Source organism: Tetrao urogallus (genome assembly GCF_951394365.1).
Source record: "Tetrao urogallus genome assembly, chromosome: 9".
Classification (NCBI taxonomy): domain Eukaryota; kingdom Metazoa; phylum Chordata; class Aves; order Galliformes; family Phasianidae; genus Tetrao; species Tetrao urogallus.
The window spans coordinates 18,753,709-18,772,788 of NC_136822.1; the positions used below are offsets into that span (position 1 = coordinate 18,753,709).

General features: G+C 40.6%; 1 protein-coding gene across 1 annotated transcript in view; it reads right to left on the minus strand.

The window, feature by feature from the left end:
• Positions 1–19,080, minus strand: part of FNDC3B (fibronectin type III domain containing 3B) — a gene marked incomplete at both ends in the record, with an annotated part of 120,350 nt that overhangs the window by 18,273 nt on the left and 82,997 nt on the right. The window contains 10 exons of the mRNA XM_079539675.1: positions 562–774; positions 6,962–7,242; positions 10,494–10,643; positions 11,882–11,995; positions 13,551–13,723; positions 14,488–14,593; positions 15,415–15,533; positions 15,992–16,063; positions 16,670–16,808; positions 18,567–18,653. Of these exons, the coding sequence (XP_079395801.1) occupies positions 562–774; positions 6,962–7,242; positions 10,494–10,643; positions 11,882–11,995; positions 13,551–13,723; positions 14,488–14,593; positions 15,415–15,533; positions 15,992–16,063; positions 16,670–16,808; positions 18,567–18,653 (1,454 nt within the window). The remainder of the gene's footprint in view (positions 1–561; positions 775–6,961; positions 7,243–10,493; positions 10,644–11,881; positions 11,996–13,550; positions 13,724–14,487; positions 14,594–15,414; positions 15,534–15,991; positions 16,064–16,669; positions 16,809–18,566; positions 18,654–19,080) is intronic.

Here is a 19,080-nt window from a genome sequence, read left to right on the forward strand (position 1 = left end):
TCTTGCATACTGAAAGCTCTTATGGCTTTGAGGAAAACTTGAGGGAAGTGAAACACAGTAGATAAGCTCCTCAAGCATTCTTATTTTGTCATTACTGTGTTGCTACCAAACTGATGCCAAGTTCACTTTTTCCAAAAGATCCAAAATATGACAGATCTAAAATCCCAACCATCATGCTCTGCTCATAAAATCTTTTCCAGTTGTTTTTGCTTTTCCTAGACCTCTGACTCTGTGATCAGTTCTTTTACTAATACACACACTGCATGCAATACCTTTGCTTTCATATTTCAAAGGGAAAATTGGTGTGATTATAAAAGTAGGTAGTAATTTTTGCTGGCAGAGGAGCCAGTAGTTTGCCAAAATTTCACAGTGCAGCAATGACTGCAGTTGTTCTACAGTAACTGGCAGCTTTGTTATGAATCCCTACTGAAACAACTTTTTGTATACATTTATAGCATCAAGTAATTGGGAAAACGTTTCTCTTTCTGCGATTCAAAGCTGCTTTATCATGAGCCAGAATTCATTTTTCATTAAGACAATGAGATGAATCAGATCTCTTACCTTTTATTTCTATCTTCAATCTGTAAGATGTAGACCATGTCATCGGTAGCATGAAGCTTGGAACTGCTGTCCCCCCATTTCAGCTTCAGGCTCTGAGGACCCGCTGCAGCACACTCCAGCCTAGGAGGTAAGGGTGGTAACGGCCTGGTTTTTGCTTTAATAAAGTGGCTAAATGGTCCAGCTCCAATTTCATTGACAGCCTGGATCCTAATCCTAAAATGAAGAAAGGTGATTGTTGAATAAAATGTTTTCACAAGGTTCTTGGTGTACAAAAATCCCAAGTGCAGCAGTGAAGATATGAAGAAATGCAGTAAGACAGAGGCAGAAGGATCTACCTAAGCAAACTCAGAAGCTGATGGCAGACAGCATGGGCATAACTGCCATGCAACCTCCCTCCATATTGGTAAACACATTTGGCAACCTAAGAATAGCATTATTTCTGTGTGTGCAGCACATCTCAAGCATGCTGTTGGTGCACATTCAAGTCTACTTGGAAGAGCTAACCCTGGAAGGTTTGAATCACAACCCTTCTGTGGGTTGTAGACTGCTGTAGGTGTCTTAGCTTGTACTGCTTTGTCACTCACTTGTCTGTTTGCACTTCAGTTTAATAATTTGCACAGTGAGAATCTGTTACAGGAATGAGTGAAGAGTGGTGGTATTCTACTACAGTAATGTCAACAGCAACATCAAAACAAAAATGTGAAATATGTATTTGGAAAGAGCTTTGACGGTTTATTAGATGTGAGATTCTGCCTAAGTAGAAATATTGGCACAGATGAGCCTGACAAAAGGCTGCTAAATCATAGAGAGAATCAGAGAAAAGAGGCTAGGCAAACTACAGTTTTAGATGGTACATCAACTTTAGATCACTGGACAGATGCCATTGACTTTGGAAACTCTATGTCCTGCAACCCTGTATTTTCTCATGGGAAAAGACTCTGAAATATGCATTGCTTCTTCTTAAAAGTGTCAGCCACCAAGAAGCCAGGAACTCCCTGGGAAGGTGGAAAGGGGAGAAGGGAGAAGAGCAGAATCTGGTAAGCCATTACACAGGCTGCTTCAGAGAAAACAGAAGATAAATAGAAATATCTTTGGTTGGCATAGCTATTTACTTTCATCAAAGCATATAAAGTGATTAAGTTTGCATATATAATGTATGAGAAATTTGCTTTGAAAAGCAAGTTGCTAGCTCTACCATTAGAAAAAGGTTATGTAGCATTAAAGAAGTGAAAAGAATCCTCCAGAGAACAGGATTCCCAACTGAAAAAACCAAAACCCATAAGCCATTTACCAGGGCAAACAGTCCCTTGGCTGCCTAAGCGTGGAAAGTGTTGAGCTGCATTTTCCTTTTCATCCTCCCTTTAGTTTCAGAAAATAGGTCCTGACCACTGTATGATGCTACACAGAGGTGACTTCCTCCTCCAGGAAGAAAACAGCAGGAAGAGGGGTCTATTGGGAGCCTCCTCTTCAAGTGTTGCACGCAAGTATTTGCAGGAAAAAGAACAAAGACTTCTCTCTTATCTTCAGAAGAGCAGTTAACATGTGTTCAATTTATTTCATACGATGTTACTGGCTTGTTTCAGATCAAGAAGCCATTATGTTAATAGTCTTTCCAGTAAAAAAAGAGTGAAAATTGCCTGAATTTTCACTGGATTCAGGCAAGACACCTGTTAGCACATGCACAAAAACAGTAACAGCAACATGACAAAACAGACTGCTTACACCAACACCTTCTGTTTTATTTTGTATTACCCACCACCACCTCAACTAACTCCTCCCAAGAGCAGTTATCACACCTGAAAACAAGGAGTGACTGAAATGAAGCTCTCAGATTTCACACCACACTTCTTAGACACGGGCTGGCAATGTGCATTTATGACGTGTGCACAAACATACGGCTCCATCTGCTGATCCACCCTCTGCCAGGTATTTGCACAGGGTTAAAATGTGCCTCTTCTCTCACTTGCGGTTGCTTTCATGGGCTGCATGGAGCTCCTGGTGGCCCTGGTCCCCCCATCTGATGCACACAAACAGGCACTCAGGGCACTCACCCACCCGCCCTTCTGACACAGGAGCACAGTGAGACCAGTGACAATAAAATCAAATAAAGTAAGGCATCTGATGAATGATGATAAAGGGAAGGCAGTAACTGATTTATTTCCTTCTACCAGGGCTGGATGTGGTCAGCCCGTTTCTTCTGATTATGCCACCATAAAAATTCTCTGTCAACTGTCACTCTGCAGGCCTCAACCCTATATATTCATCCCCATATTTCCCCACTGCATCTTCTAAACAGTTAAAAATAAATACATCAAACTAAGTAAATTTAGAAACCATTAGAAGACCTTTAACAGACCATTATAGCCTCCTTGACCGAGGAAAATAAACACACTACAGATGAGGTTATTTTCAGCTTGGTCAGAAAATCCTTTGTAATGTATCCCAGCAAACTCAAAAATCATTTATGAATTAATCTTACGGAGTCTGACATGTGAAGAGTTTCATTCACCAGTTCCCACAAGCAGAATGCCACCAGCTGCAATACATGCGTGTGTGCAAACCTGCAGATTTAAAACACCACAGACTACACAAAAGAGAGGAGAAGCAGCTCAGTCTCCTCCTGCCATCAGCCTGAATGTAAAGGACAGCAATCCTACCAGCCAGCCCCACAGGTCCCTCACACTGCACTCTTCTGGAAATGGAGCAAGACTTACCTTTAAACTTCAAAGCACAGATTTTGTTTTACAACCCACTGGGGCATTGCTAACTTGAGCATCCATGTGCATTCTTCTCTTTGCATGCTGGAAGATCTTTCCCTTGATACAGTTTAGAAATTAAAAATGTCTGGAATTTGTATTCCTAAATGAAATTAGAAATATGTGCTGCTATTTAAATGTAATGGGGCTTATCTGCCTCCATAAACTATGTAACTTCAGAGCAAAAGAAGAATTCTAAAAAAAAAAATCACTGTTTCGCAGTGAAGTGTCCTAACAGTGCTGCACAATTAACTACAGAAAGTGTAGAGCAAAGCCTGGGAACAGAGTGTAACAGAAAATTTCTATTACTGTCAAATACTTATTTATTGTGGAGTATTTATTTACTCACTTCTAGTTAGATCGGTTCACAGAAAACCAGCCCTACCTTTGTTATGCTGTAATCACAGCTTCCAGAGCTCCAAGGCTATGTTAATAACATGGAAAGACTGCAGAACTCAAGATACGTTCCTGCAACTGGCTAGCTTACAGCAGTGACATTTATAGAGTGCTTCTGGGAGGCATCTGCTTATTGCAAAAGCAGTGCTGGTGCCTGACACTGGACAAGTCCTCGTGAAACCAGCCCAGCCTATCCACTGGCTGCATGGCAGAGGCATGCCCCAGTTCCTCACGCTTTGAATATATTCTAGGATGCAAATCCTTCTTGTGTTGTGCTGGCAAGATTTGCTGCCAAGACAGAGAAACCATCAAACTTGCCAGCTCCAAACGACCTCTGCAAAGAGCCCTGAGTTTCCTCTGCATGTATTTGAGTCGCACACGGGTGGCCGTCCCATCAGATGGATGCAACACCAGACCCAAGCCAACCAGCCCACTGGGGCAGACACGTGAGGGCCTACAGCCTGAATCGCAGTGCTATTCAAAACCATGCTCCTTTCTGATTTTTGCTTTGGTGGATTCAAAATATCCAACATTCACATTTCAAGTTCAGGGTTCCTGTAAACAAAACGTTTACAGTGGAATTCCAATGCAATCAAGCAAATAAGCCCTTGGCTACCTTCAGGATCTGCTGAAACTTTGTCAAGAGATTTCACAGTCTCAAAACCAGTAGCATTGAGCTTGTTTAGTCTAAGAAAAACAAAGCCTGGAAGAAAACACATTCACTGCTTTTAGACGCAGCAGGGAATAAACACTTGAGAGAGAAAAGAGTTAAGTTAAACAAAACTGACATGAAAAGAGAAACTATTGGTGAAGAAATGAAGAGGATGACATCAGTGAAGTTCTGAACAGCCCCTGATTAAAGCAGGGAGGGCTGAAATCCCCATCTCAGCATCTTTCAGAGAACAGCCTGATAAACACATTGGAAGAAAATACATAGTGTCAATCAATAGCAAAAATACTTTGACATACATTTCCCAGTTACCACAGCAGTCTTTTTGTGCTATAGATTGTGCTGCATAACGTGTAACTGGATTTGTCCCTTGTCTTCTCTGGCAGACATGAGATGTAAGGACTGAGACGATCTTTCTCTTGTTTTATTTTAAAAATAAAGCTTTCATATAGTATCACTTCTTATTAGTCACTCACTGGCTTGTACTTTTCACACAACATTTTCTTTCTTTGTAAGAACTCAGTCTTACAACAATATTTAGAATAGTTGCAGACTTAATGCTCATGCTTCAGCATTTTCATTTGGATCAGAGACAGCCAGACTCCCCGACTACAAATAAGTAATTTAATATAGTGTTTTTCACAAATTAAAGAAACAAGAATGCAAAAAATAAAACAATCTAGTATGATCTCAGCACAACAGTATTTTTACAGCAGCACGACTAAGAGCTTTGGGGACTGCATCCTGATTAGAAAGCAGAGTAACGTCCCGTCCATCACTTCATTCTGTACCTCTGTTTCCAGGCTTTGGAGACAAGGCTGGTATCCAAAACAAAGCTACAGACAACTAGAAACCATCTAAAGAAGGGACTGAAGGACAAAGGCCTCTGTGATGAATGCTCAGAGCTGTTTTGACCGAACACATGAGGAGAAACCAAGTAGTACAAGATGTACTACCAAAGATGATGCCTAAAGATGCTGCACAGCTGGGTATCCAGTCAATAAAGAAACTGTTCAGCTCTTTTACTACCTGCATGATGTCTTCAATTGGTCTTCAAAGTTGAGTTCTCTGGTTTGTCTTGGTATAAGACCCATGAGCACCAGTGTAGAGGGAAAGAAAAGAGGGAGAAAGTGGAGGTGGAGGGAGGTCAGAAGCATGATGACAGCAACCTGAACAGGTTCAAACTGCTCTGCAGCTTTGCCCATGTGCTATATTTTCACAAACACCTGTAGCTTGCCTAGGCCAGTGTACAGGCTAGAAGCAGCATCTCCTCTTTTACACTTTTTTTTCCTCTACCCAACTTACAAGGTCAAAAATAGGGACAGTTTTCACTAAGACCAGTTTTCCCAGTCAGGAATGATGCAACAACACTTTGCTGGCACAGAAGAGGGGTCAACACGAGGAAGGAGCAGGAGGCTTCATGCTGCAATAAGCACAGCTGAAGATGAGGAAACACCTCTTTTCTGCTTTTGTCAAAAAGGATCACAGTTACAAACCGCTGAAGAACTGCAGACAGCAACGATGCAGGTGTACTTCCTGGATTTGTATGATTCAGACTGCCAGAGGAACTCTTTTTTAAAAATAAATCTACTTTTTCATTGTTTTACAACATGTTTTTAAAACCCAGATATTGTAGGCAAAGATCAGGATACACTGCACTGGGCACTACAAGTAATGGAAGCATGCTTCTTTGTTAAGTAACTTCTAGTATGAATATTTGCGTATTTGCCACAAGAAGGTCTCTTTCTGAAAACATGGGAAAATTTGGGAGTAGAAATTTTTATATGAACTCTACAAGATCTGTAAGACTGTGATGCTGCATACAAAGAACAAATAAATGTTACAGTAATTCTGTGCCATATCTAATTCTACAGCTGTGCAATCAGATTTCAGGCTTTACTAGAACAGTACTTAAACCAGAATTCCTCTCATCACATCTTCTGTTGCAGTGCCTTTCACTGCCTGCATAGAACCCTTTTTGAGTTCTTAACTTTAGTTAACGTTGGGGAAAAAAAACACATAAGCTTAAGCTGACAATGTCATTTTTGCAATGTCACTTAGAAATTTAGAATCTGAACTGTTGTCAATAAATTGCTTTAAACTCAGATTATCTTTTAATTAGTTTTCATTTTCCAGTAAGAAAAACAGCTAGAGCTACATAAACAAAAGTTACCTGTGTGCAAACCCCTTCACAGAGATCAATATATTTAATAATAAGCTCTTGTAACAGTACTGATAAGAATTTGGAAAGTTAAAAAAAAAAAAAAGACAGAAGTTGCACTTTAATTTTAGTTCTCTATAATTTTTGGAATTATTTTACCTACCGGTGTCCTTAATGCAAAAGCAATTTCAAAAGGAGAGGTCAGAGATAACAGGAGAAGAGAAAGAAGAAAGAGAAAGGTAGGGAAATGCAGTATTTGAACCTGAACTACTGCAATTTGTTCCATAAAGCAGCTACTGCAGATTTCTAGGCTCATTTGGCTTTTTTCTACTCCCTCTACGTGCCATAAACATTTCCCATGTAGAATTAAACCACGTAATCTCATCCTGAATAAATACCACAAAAAACTGTACTCACCGGTATGAGGTTTCTGGAAGCAGATCATGAATAACATAACTCGTAACATTTCCTACGGGAATGCTGATGTCACCAAGGTCAATGTTGTATGAAGTAATCTCAGCTCCGTTATTGCATGGCTCCTCCCAGTTCAATGCAAGGCACACAGAAGGTGAGAGCTGACAGGCATCCACGTGCTCATCCTCCAGCACAAAGAGGGTAGAGACTGCATCAGGCACAGACGCGGGGATCCTGCAGGTTACCAGTTCACTGTAGGGTCCAGCTCCTGCCTGGTTAACAGCCTGTGTGGAACAATAACACTGTATAGAATAAACGTTCTCTTTCACATGCCTATCAAGTTTTTAAATCACAAACTGTGCAGCCTGGAACAGCTCCATGGATTCCTCAGAGAGGATGCATCACTGGCTCATTCTCCAAAGGATGATTCATACCCTCTACCTGCATTAGGGTAATTAATACCTTCCTTAGTTACTCAGGAGTGCCACTCAGGAAATCTGGAGAATACATTTAATCAAACTTAATGGTAACCTTTTCATCAGCAGCAAATTTGGTTTGCTAAGAGGTAATGTCAAAGTCAGCGTGCTGCCAGTGACAGGTGACATCACAGTGCCCAGCAAACTGCTTACCTGAAATTATCAAATTGGTCTGCATAAAAACCTCAGTTTCTGCAGCGTGGAACATGATGTGCCAATGTAAGGGACATTTGACTTGCTGTGAGTTACACAGGTTCCTAGCTCAGACAGTGAACAGTTAATTGGATGCTAAAAGTTTCTGGTATAAGAATATACAAGCTCAGCATGGCACTAAGCCTATGACTCAGATTTCCCCAGGAGTCACAGGTCACTAGCTACCAACTACCAAAGTAGATAGCTCAATATTTTCCACCAGAGAGGAGACCAAACAATTCCCAAACTCCTCATCCTGATTCACAGATCTTGGACCCCAGCAGAAAGTAAGGTTCAAACTCTGGCCCCTTTCTGCCCGTTAATTAGAGGCTGATGCCTCTGCAAGCTCGACATCGCACAATTGCACAGGCCTGCCTTACAAACGGTTGATTCTCAGTCAGTGCTATGTGCTGTGTATGCTGCACTGTTACCTTCTCACTCCTGTGCAAAGAATCACAGAGCCATTCAGGCTGGAGGGGACGTTGGGACATACCTACTGCAACTTGTTACTCAAACCAGGCCCAAGGCTGAGTGGCGGGTTGCATGTGCCTTTGTCCAGCTGCAGAAGGTGCAGCCCTTCAGAAACAGCTTTTGCTGTTTCAAAGCATTGCCCACCACCCATACTCCCATAGCACTGGGGGAAGTGAGCCGACTCTCCGAACAGATGACAATTAGCCTGGAAAGCCTGTGCTTGCAATCTTGCCAGTAGGAGCATGATGGCAAGGAAAGGATGCGTCAAACACTTGCTTGGTTCCTTGCCTATGCTAGGCTACAGTGACTATTTTTTTTCTACTATGCACAGTACAAATACAAAGCCATGCTCTGTTTTTCCAGGAGGCGTTTTATTCAATTGAAGAAACAGATAATAAAGTTAGATTTGTCAGCCCTTAAAAAGCCCTTCAAAACAAATCCCGCTCCAGGGACATCTTCAACTGAGCAAAGCGCTCCGAGAACCGTTAAAACCGAGCCTTGTTTTGTGGTCTGCCTCTAAACCAGCGTTTGGCAATCTGTATCTTGCTCCAAGCAATTTATTTTTAGTGGTGCTTTTAACTGCTTTATTAGACAACCTCATCATCATAACGGATGGGAATTTCATTCTTCTTTGTTCCTAGATGCTTCCCCCCACCTAAATGACATAATATTTCCCTTTGCAGATGCCATGATTGTTTTCAGAAATATTCATTACAGGAAAAAAAGTTGAGCAACAGTAAAGACAAATTGTCTACCTTCAAGATACATAAGCCTGATTCCTCAATTCTCTCTTTTTATCAGGTTACTGTAGATTGAGATAGCAGCATTGCATGTTTATTAGAAGACTGAATAGAAGTAGTTTGAGAAATCTTTATTTTTATAAAGTGACAGAAATATTTTTTGCTAGAGCTGCTAAGAGACACGAAAAAGAACCATTATTTTCACCATTAAAAAAAAAGAAATTCCTGATACAATTCAACTCTCCTTTGTCTGCAACACATACTACATTAATTTTCATGTAATTGCTTAAATGTTGCAGCTTATCTTATATCATGGTTTCTCAGACTTGCGTCTCCATATAACACAGACTGACTACAGGATGAAGCCCTCTAGGAAGCAATGCGTGGGTCACTGATAGATTTCAATAAAATCTCTTAGTGCTGTTGGGCATTTCATTTCACTTCATCTATGGAAGAAATTACACCTGCCTTGTCAAAACCGAGGTGGATGTGTGCAACATTTCTGTGGCACAAAATGAAAAATTAATGTTTGCTTGAAATCAACCCCATACAGCTGTCTGTTTCCATTTTTAACATCAGAATCTCTGAGTTCCCCAGCATTCACCACAGAAGTGCTCTCATGGTCACCTCCCTGCTCACTGGGTTCTGAATACCTTCCTTCTTGAGCAAACAGATGCACCTTTGGGCTCAGACTTTCAAGCCACCCATTGATGTTCATTCAACAACTTTTTCCAGCACTGCCAGAGCAAGGTATAGGGCACTTACACTTACAACAAAGTTACTAAGCACAGCTGAGCATACTTAGAGGTGTGGGGCCCTTGCTCTTTGGCTGTTGACCAACTGCTCAAAAGAAACTTAGTAAAAGAAAGTCTATGTCCTGCTGGAAAAAAAAAAAGCTGAGAAGGAAACACTTGACAGAAGTGTGCTGTCCCTGATCAAAGGAAATGCCCTGGGTGGTCCACCTCCTGCCAGCTTGGTGGGGATATGAACCTTTGGTTGGATTTACTTCTGACACTTACTCTACCTTGATGTACAAATAGATCTTTTGGAATCTCATGCAAAATTATTTTTACTTCACTTTCACTTAACTTTGCTTTGCATTTTTCAGTGGACATAAGGGAGAACAGAGTAGACATAACCTCACAGATATAAGAGAAAATGGTACAGATGAGGACTCACCTTTTGGCAGCTACAACCATCTAAGTGCATGAGAATCCACTCAGCTGCTTTATTTGATAAATGAAACAGATGTTGGAGTTTATTGTTTAAGCTAGGGAATCTTCAACATCCACTTGGGAGGTAAATGTTTACATATTACCAAATATTTGTTTTTTTAAAACGTTCTCATTTTATTTTACCATCAGAGCTCAAGGTAGTCATTAAAAGTATCATTCACCAGAAATTAAGAATATTAGACATGCAAGCCACAAGTTACTCCAACTCTCTTGCTGGAATAACTGGTCTGTCACTTGAATAGCATTGAATCAAAACCTTGTTACAGCAGCCTGCATTATTTAAAATACATGAAGCCTGCACCTAGCTTTCAAAACATAGAACTTCGTAGAGTCTATGTAGGAAAAAACCCAAAATGCAGCTGAAGGTAACCATGACTACATCTTAAGTAGCAGTGCATGTAAAAACATGCAGCTTCCATACCTGTAGCCTACAGCAGTACTGCGCTGCTGCTGACAGCTCACTGATTTCAAAACAGGTATCTGTGCCATTATATGCAAGTTGTAGAGATTCCTCATCTTCTCCCCACTCTAATCTGTATTCAGAGATGTCAGCACCAGAACATTCAGGACTCTGCAACACAAATATTCATATCATTTGATTTAGAAATGAACACTGCACATCTTTGTGTTTCACTGCGTAAGAAAGAAACAACCTGACAAAACCCTCTTATTTTGAAATTAATGGCACTACTGCTGTTGCAAATTGAAGTGCCCTGAATTAGTGTTCCCCTAGTAGGTTACTGAGACAGTCTAGTTCTGCACAATGTTTACCTGAAAGAAATAGACAGAAATGAGAGCATATGCAGCTACTTCACTTTTCATCACAACACCCAGTAATAAATTGTCTTTCCACTGGCTTGGCAGATGCATAGCTGTGAAGAATGCAAAAAAGCATCAATCTAGTCAATCAAAATATCTCTGGAAGAGATGGCCTTCGAGCCTGAAGCAGTTATTCATGTTACTATGACAAGATTGACCTCAACAATCATGGCAGCTCATCTGAGGTTTTCGATGCAAGTCAGCCATCAAGCTGATGCACAAAGCATGGGACAGGGAAGGTGGACCTGGGTAGATTAATGTCCACACAAAAACTCATGAACATCAGTAACTTCCTTCTCACCAGAGGCATCCTTTTGTGGAGGGCAAGGCAAGCTGCATGGCTGAACAGCTGCTGGGTGTTCCAAGACAATCTGTGACAGAATTACAGCCTCACTGTTCCATATTACACTGCTTATGTCATCTTTCCTGCCTGCCTTAATTACATAATATTTTTAATGACACCAATCAACACTTCTGTGTTTCAGATAAGACTTTCTTAAAGAATCTAAAGTCTAAGATGGTGAAGTATGGAGAAGGAATGCATGCAGACTAAAATAAAAATAAATATTTGGGGAAGAGACAAATAATTTTCGAGAAAGAGCTAAATTGTATGCATTTATGCTGGGTTCATCTCATATCAGAGACTTCACCTTCACCCAAAATAAAATATTTGCCTTCATAATTCCCCCTCAGGACATTCTGACATGCTAGACGTTTATAGAGCGCACTTTAGACAGACCAACGCTACCATGTGACAACAGTGTAGGATGTCCTGTGTCTGAATGCTGGTCCAAATGGCTCAAGATCAACTTTATGCTTTAAAAAGAAGAAAAGATGGCTTTTGATAATAGAAGAGTTTCTGCGTATGATTTTACTGCAAAAGTTCTTCTGAACCAGTTAAAATCTCTTGAGCTACTTTTCAAGAGTGCAGAAACAACATTAGTTTGGATAAGGAAAACAGAAATTAAACAACAAGGACACACGACCTACCTCCCAGCTTACAAGTACACGTGTGTCGGGAAGGAAGGACAGGGAAGGTGCTCTGCACTGGCCAGGCGGCCCTGCTGCCGTGGTGATCTCTGTAGCTTCTGAGTATGGCCCATACTAGAGAGAAATAAGGTATTTGTACATCAATACACAAACGTATTCACAGCTCACATTCCACAAAGGCTTTTCAACAACAGCACATAGGAATTTTCTCAGTGCAATAAACTAGCTGAAAGATAAACTAGGCTTTCAGCACTCAGTGCTAAAGATCAGAGCGTAGCATTAGACCATGTGAATTATTGAGATGTTACAATGTGAGGAATGCTTAGGTATCAGCAGACTGCACTTTGGCTGCTCCACAACATCCTCCTGTGCCACGATGACTGCCTCTGAAAGCCAAGGCCAATTCCAATTTACCAAAGAGTAGGATTGCGTGCTGAGCAATAGAAAGCTGAGAAGCAGTTTGTTTCCCTCTACCTTACTTCAAGGTATTCCCATACCTATATCATAGCCTGGCTTTCTGTCTGGCTGTGAGGAGGAGCACAACAACACAGTGGAGGTGAAATCCAGCTTATATATAAAATGCTTGCTGTATGTTAAATGCAAGAGGATGGCATGTGATGGAGCTGCAGTCTGCGTGTATAGCAGCAGCATGTCACCAAGTGCCACCTCATCCAGCAGTTGTAGGGGCCTCTGTGGGCAGCTCAGCCAAATGGTCAGAGCCTTTGGTAAAAGAATCAGCTGAAGAAAAAACAAATTTCAACAGCCAGGAAAGCTGACTTCAGCCAGCAGCACAAGCACAGCAGAACTGGGGCTGTGTGAGTGGGATAATAAATTTTGTTCGGTACATCCCCAAGCTAATTAGAAACCATTCTCCAGAACAAAGGAACATTACATATTAGCAATTAGAGGAAAAACACTGATACTTAATATTTTGGAATGGAATACTAATAAGTATGGAAAAATGAACCATTATGAAGGCTGAACAACACTAAAATTTTTGTTCCAGACAACCTCTCAGTGGGCACCTGTCAGTATCTCTGCTAGCAATGAAGGCTAACATTCACTGCTTCGTCTGAATTACAAAATGTACACTACAAAGAAATCTCACATCTTTACTCTGGCTGTTTCTTTACACTACAGGACAGAGAAAGGCTATTTGGTATGTCCTTAGGAAGATGTAATCTTACAACGAAATCATAAACAAACAAGTATTCCTCAGATTATATCAATACCTAAGTGAAATCCATCATTTTTACACAGTTAAGATTTGAAACAGTAGAAAAGATCAGTAGAATAAGAGTAAAGAGAGATATTCTTGTAAGAAGATAAGACTGTTAGCAGGGATTTTGCGTGTTTTGGTCCAGCTGACTCGGGCCAGCCAAGCCACGTAAGTATCTGAAATCTTGTTTCAGAAGAGCTAGATTCAAAACCACAGCTCAACTTCAAAAGTTCTTTTAAGCACTTCTCACTTTATCTCACTTATTTCTCACTTCTCTCCTGCCCATCTCACCTTTGTCTTTCTGATCATCAGCGCTAATGCAATCACTGTCCAGAACTGCACATCTTTGACTATCAGCACTAATACGCAGTCCTGGATGGTCATTTACATCTCTGGCAATTTACCACCAGTGAGAAAAAGCCAAGCTATGGTCCAGCACACTGCACATACCCCACCATCGTTCAGAGCTCTCACTCTGAACCGATATGTTGCTCCCGGCAGAAGGTTGCTGACTGTGCACTCCAGATCAGGACCATGGTACACTTCAGAAACAACTTCTTCTGGTTCTGTCATTTCTACGCTGTATTCTGAGATGGGACAGCCACTTTCTGATGCAGGGACATCTAAAACATAAAGACGTCATGCATTAATAACATAAGGGCACGTGCCAGAAAGATTATTTTATTTCACGTATCACTGATCTATCACACACACACAATATATGGATACATATTATCAGCAACAATTTCCTTCTTTGATAGATGCCTTACCTGCAATACCTCCAGCACAGGAACGATCAGCATAAACTAATTACTTGTAACCCTAAACATTCACTAGGTCAGACTGCCGTGTGGAAGATCAGCAGCTCCTGCCAAGGCCATGACCTTTCACCCTGGAAACTGCATTTGCTTCCAGAAGGTGCCCAGCGACTTTTTAAGCAGAACAAAGCAGTTCCTCTTCTGAAGAGCTGTTTTTTGCCCCAGCACAAAGAATAGGACTGAAAACATTCCCTCTGGGTCAAAGACAATTTAGGAGGCACGTGGTATGGGGTCTGCCTGACCTAATCTTGGCTGCTCAGCTGTTGTTGGACACAGGGAGTGAGGGTCACATACACTCCAAAACTACTACTTACACATGGGATTTCTGGCAAAGCCTCACTAACACCTCATAAAAACACAAGCAACTTCCATTCTCAAACTTCATTAGTCACACTGCTAACATTTATGAGATTTTAAATCTCTGCACAATGATCTAAACCTTGCGCTTCACTTGAGATAACAGCTTTGCGCAAAACTAAATTTGTTTCCCACGTCTGTGTTTGGCTTGCTATAGGGATCTTTTCCACCATGAAAACAACCTATTTGATTGATATGCTCCTATGGCTCACCCCATTGCAGCTGAACTTCTTTGTGCTTCGGCTTCCCCAAAACTCTTGGTGGCCGGCAGTGACCTGGTGCAACACTTAGCGTACGGACAGGTAAACTTTCTGAGCACTGGAAGAGAAAAAGAGCTCAAGTTAGCTCTGTGGTACTTCTAGCACCTGCAAAGCAAACCACGAGTAGAAAGTGATACAAAACTACTTTTTAGAACAACTATTTCTAAAAGTTTATATGAACAAAGGGCAGCAAATACTATCAAGCATGTTTCTTACAAATGCAACTAGCAGAGCTGAGCCATTAGCCTACTCAAATTTGCAGCACAGGAACTGTTATTGGTTCCTGTGGAATCAGCCTTGGAATACTGGCTGATTTGTTGGGCTCATCATTTCATTCTTCCTTGTTTCTAAAATAGCATCAAGTCCTGTTGTACTCAATCATAAAAAAAAAAAAAATCAAAGCAATAAAAATGAAAGTGTAAGTACTAAAATAATTCTAAACTAAAGAAGGGAACGACAGCAATCAATGGCTGAAAAGGGAGCCTAAAATTTTCCAAGAACAACTCCTCCACATGGAAGCTCATCACCCCTACAGTCACCAGCATTCATCAGTATGGGCTCACACAGATGAGAGTCTGTGGCACTTCTCAAGCAAGTGGTCAGACCAGACAAATACTGGGCTTTTTTCTAGACTACATGTAAATATCTACAGGTTGGAGGAAAGCAAACCATCCTAAACTGCATTTTGACTACAATTCACCAGATTCACATAGATTTAGCAGCTTGCAAGAAAAAAATTAACTGCAGTCCTTGTAGCTTTATTCTATTCTGGGGAAAATATTCACCTTTGAAAAGCAGAGATCATTTACCATATATAGCAGAAAAATCTCAAAAAAAATGACAGAAAATGAATAGCCCTGACTGCTAAATGCTACTTACCTGGCTGTGTCCGCCAGTGCTGATACAGCATGCCCGGAGTTTGTACAAAGTGCCTGGTTTCAAGTGAGTACAGGTATATTCTGTAGCTGATCCACTATAAGCCACTTCCCATTGATTTGCTAGAAAATTAGATATACCCAAGTTCAGAAAAGCACAAATGCAACAAGTTTAGTAATGTCAAAAATAACATTTTTAAGATGGTTTTCCCTGTGATTTATTTCCTGGAGTCATTAATTTCAATACTACTATGAATATTATTCCTGCTTTAGGACATATACATACCTAGACACATATATAGGTAGAAATAAACACAAAAAACACACACAATATATGTATTTCTAAAACATATTAAATATAAAATAGCAGTAGCTTCAAGGCCTCTAACGTAAAATTCCACTGGTCATGGAGAAAAAGAGCATTCTTAAAACCAACCAATCAATCCTCCCCCAAGAATCCTGTAGACGTTAGGGCTGTAACTCAGTTTCCATCACCTCTGCATCACACTAATAGCCAGAAGGGCCTGTATTTCTTTACAATAGTCAGAACGGATTGAAATGAAAACTTGCTTCAGGTTTACCTTCCGGACTTCCTTGAGAAATCTCTAAGAGATACTTCAGGATTTCTGAACCACCGTTATCTTGTGGAGGATCTAAAAAGAAAAAACCAACAAAAAACAACCAGGGATGTTGTCAGTAAATCAGGATAAGGATTGAAATAGAACAAAAAAATTACAGAAACTGTTTCTGATTCTGCCCCTTTTTGTCCACAAACCACCTCCCACCACGCTATCTACACCAAGAAATTCATAGCAGAAGTGGACAGCAGAATTTAGCTTTCAGAATGGCTCAGAATAACATTTTATAAAGATGCCACAAACAAAAAAAATGGAAAAAGCACTGAAAAAGATGGGATATGGATGTTTGCCACATTGACAAAGGAAGCAGGTAGAATGAGAAGCAGCATCCATCTACAATGAGGCACGAAGTGGAAGGTAAAAAGCCTGGATGCGCACTTGATTAAAAGTCCAAGTTCACTAGCTAAAAACAAGCAACAATTCTGATTCTTAAAGCATAATTGCTTTTACACATCTTCCAAAATACTCACGTAATTAAGCTGGCGAGATTTCCAAATATATGCTACTTTGTGTACTGAGAAGCCACATGAAATCCACGTTACAATACATATTAACAGAACTACACCAAATTCAGCATGATGACCCCCACAGAATCCCCTGTGACAAACCAAAGTGGCTTACCCCACTTCACACTAAAGCCATGAGATGTTATCGGCCCCTTAATGACAGGTCTGGTTGGAGGTCCTGGCCTGTCAGGGCTTGTTGTGCAGACCAAAACTTCACTTGGAGAACTTTTTCCTTCCACGTTAGAAGCGAACAGCTGGAGAAAAAAGAAATAAGGTAACAAATTTAACACTGCTTCCTGTAATAGTTTTGCACAGGATACATATCATTAAAGAAAACAGCATGTCACATTCCAAAACAGTGTGTGGGATGTTAATAACAGCTGATTGTCAGCATCATTTCTCCAGAAACCACGCTGATTTTCCAATCTCTTCACCAGCAACAGATGACGGTGAGTTTAAGGTAATGGCACTACTGTTTCTCTTTTCTTTTTAAGGCAAGAAAATCACATGGCAGCTTGAGGTTATTTACTCACAGGAGATGAAGATAATAACAACTATGCTATTACTTGGAGGCATTGCAAACCAATATTTAAAACAAATTATTTCAGATATCAGTGAGCAGTAATTAAAAATATAGAGTAGATTGAGAGGCAACCAAGTGATGTGTGATCTATAGACCCTTAAACCAGCAGGATGTGCACCAAGTCAGCTTTCTCAGGTGAAAATCTTTTGTCTCTTCCCAAGAACACTTTCTGGTGACTTCAGTGAGAATGCTGCTAAGGGAGAACATGGGGACTTGGCCATGAGACAGAGGAGATCAGGATCACACAAGAAACCCCAAATGGTCTAACACTGTGTGGCTGCTGAGAGCTGCGTTAGCTCATACGAGTCTCTGGGACATAAATCTGCTGCCAAGGAAGTGAGTAATAAAATATTTATTGTAATTGCTAATAGTAAATATAAGCTAGCAGGAACTTTTCCACTTGGAGAGCTCTGCAATTCTCAGGAACGGCCATTTCTATCCCCTTCTCCTAAAACAGGCTTTGGGGAAAACAATTTGTAATTTTTAAGGCCAAAAAAGTAAATTGAAGTTCTCCAGCCTGTTATATGCTTGCCTTAAAGAAGTCATCAAAGCCAGTATCAGTTCACTGTTTCTCATTGAATTTGACTGGCTCTTAATTTTCTGCATATGGAAATGTTACCCTTCTGGTTTGCTAAACTGAAAAGCCAGTTATGATGTGGACATCCCTACTGACCAGCTACCCCCCTCATCCCCGCTTCTTTATTTCTTACTGCTGCCTTTTCTAATTATTTAATCATCTCTTGGTTCTTCCTGATTGTTCTTCAGTTTGAGGCATCCTACCATGAACACCAGAGAGATTACATGGACAAACTGCTCTAGGGAATCAGTTTGAGATATAAATGTAATACAATCTATTTATAACTTGTAAGGAACTTATATATTGCTTTATTTGTACTGCTGAAGTCTGCACTAACCCAGCAGGAACTGAAACTTCATCTTAAACTGACTGTTAATTTGGGATCTTCAGTACTTCCAAGCCCCTGCTTCCCAAGCCTCAAGTCCTTCACTTTCTCATCTGCTTGCTAGAAATAGAAATGAAACTTTCCTTTCAAGTCACTGATAAAATTACTGAACAATATATACCAGAGTTGTTTTGCGGGAAACCTCACTAGAAAACAGTCTCTGATCTGCATAAATTAAGTTCCTCCCTACTCTTAGTTCACTATTACCTGGAGTCCCATAACAGTCCACCACCTATTTTTTACCAGCCCAGAATTAGCTGGATGGTTCCCACTGCTCATTTTACAACGCTGCTGTGATACGAGTTAATGGAATTCATCCATCAGTGTAAAATAACCCCTGATGTCACGGGGAGAATTTGGATTGGATGGCTCAGCTTAGCAGGTGGCAATAAAGGGTCCCTACAGCGCCAGGAAAAAAACATCCAGTGCAGGAAATGCTGTGCAATGACAAAAATAAGAAGATTCACCCTGAATTTATACTGCGTGCTTCTTCTGAGGTTCTTCACAGTACAGGCTTGCTCCTCTCCAGTGTACTTTGGGTGAAACACGCTATCCTAGAGAAACAGACAAAAATAAACACATTTCCAGTAAGTGCCCTCTGTATTAGTGTACTGCTAGAATCTATCTCAAAGAGGCTTTGCAATCAAGGTTTTATTTTGTTTGCCTTTTTTAGGCTACTAGGTCACAGTAACGTTCTGTTAGGACACTGCAACTGATCTGAATAATATAATTTGGCTGTACAATAAGCGCAAGAGCAGTAGCAGCAGTTTATCACATATAAGAGAAATAAAAGTGACAGATGATGACAGAAAGCAAGCACACACCTAGGCAGTCAGCAGAACACAGAGGACTATTTAAGGACAAACTGCCCTATAGGTTATGGTCTCCTCTGAAGCTTTGTAAAGGAACTGTACATGGCAGCAGACAATTTTTGCTAAGAACTTCATCTAATTCTTAAGCTAAGGATTCCAAATTCTGCTG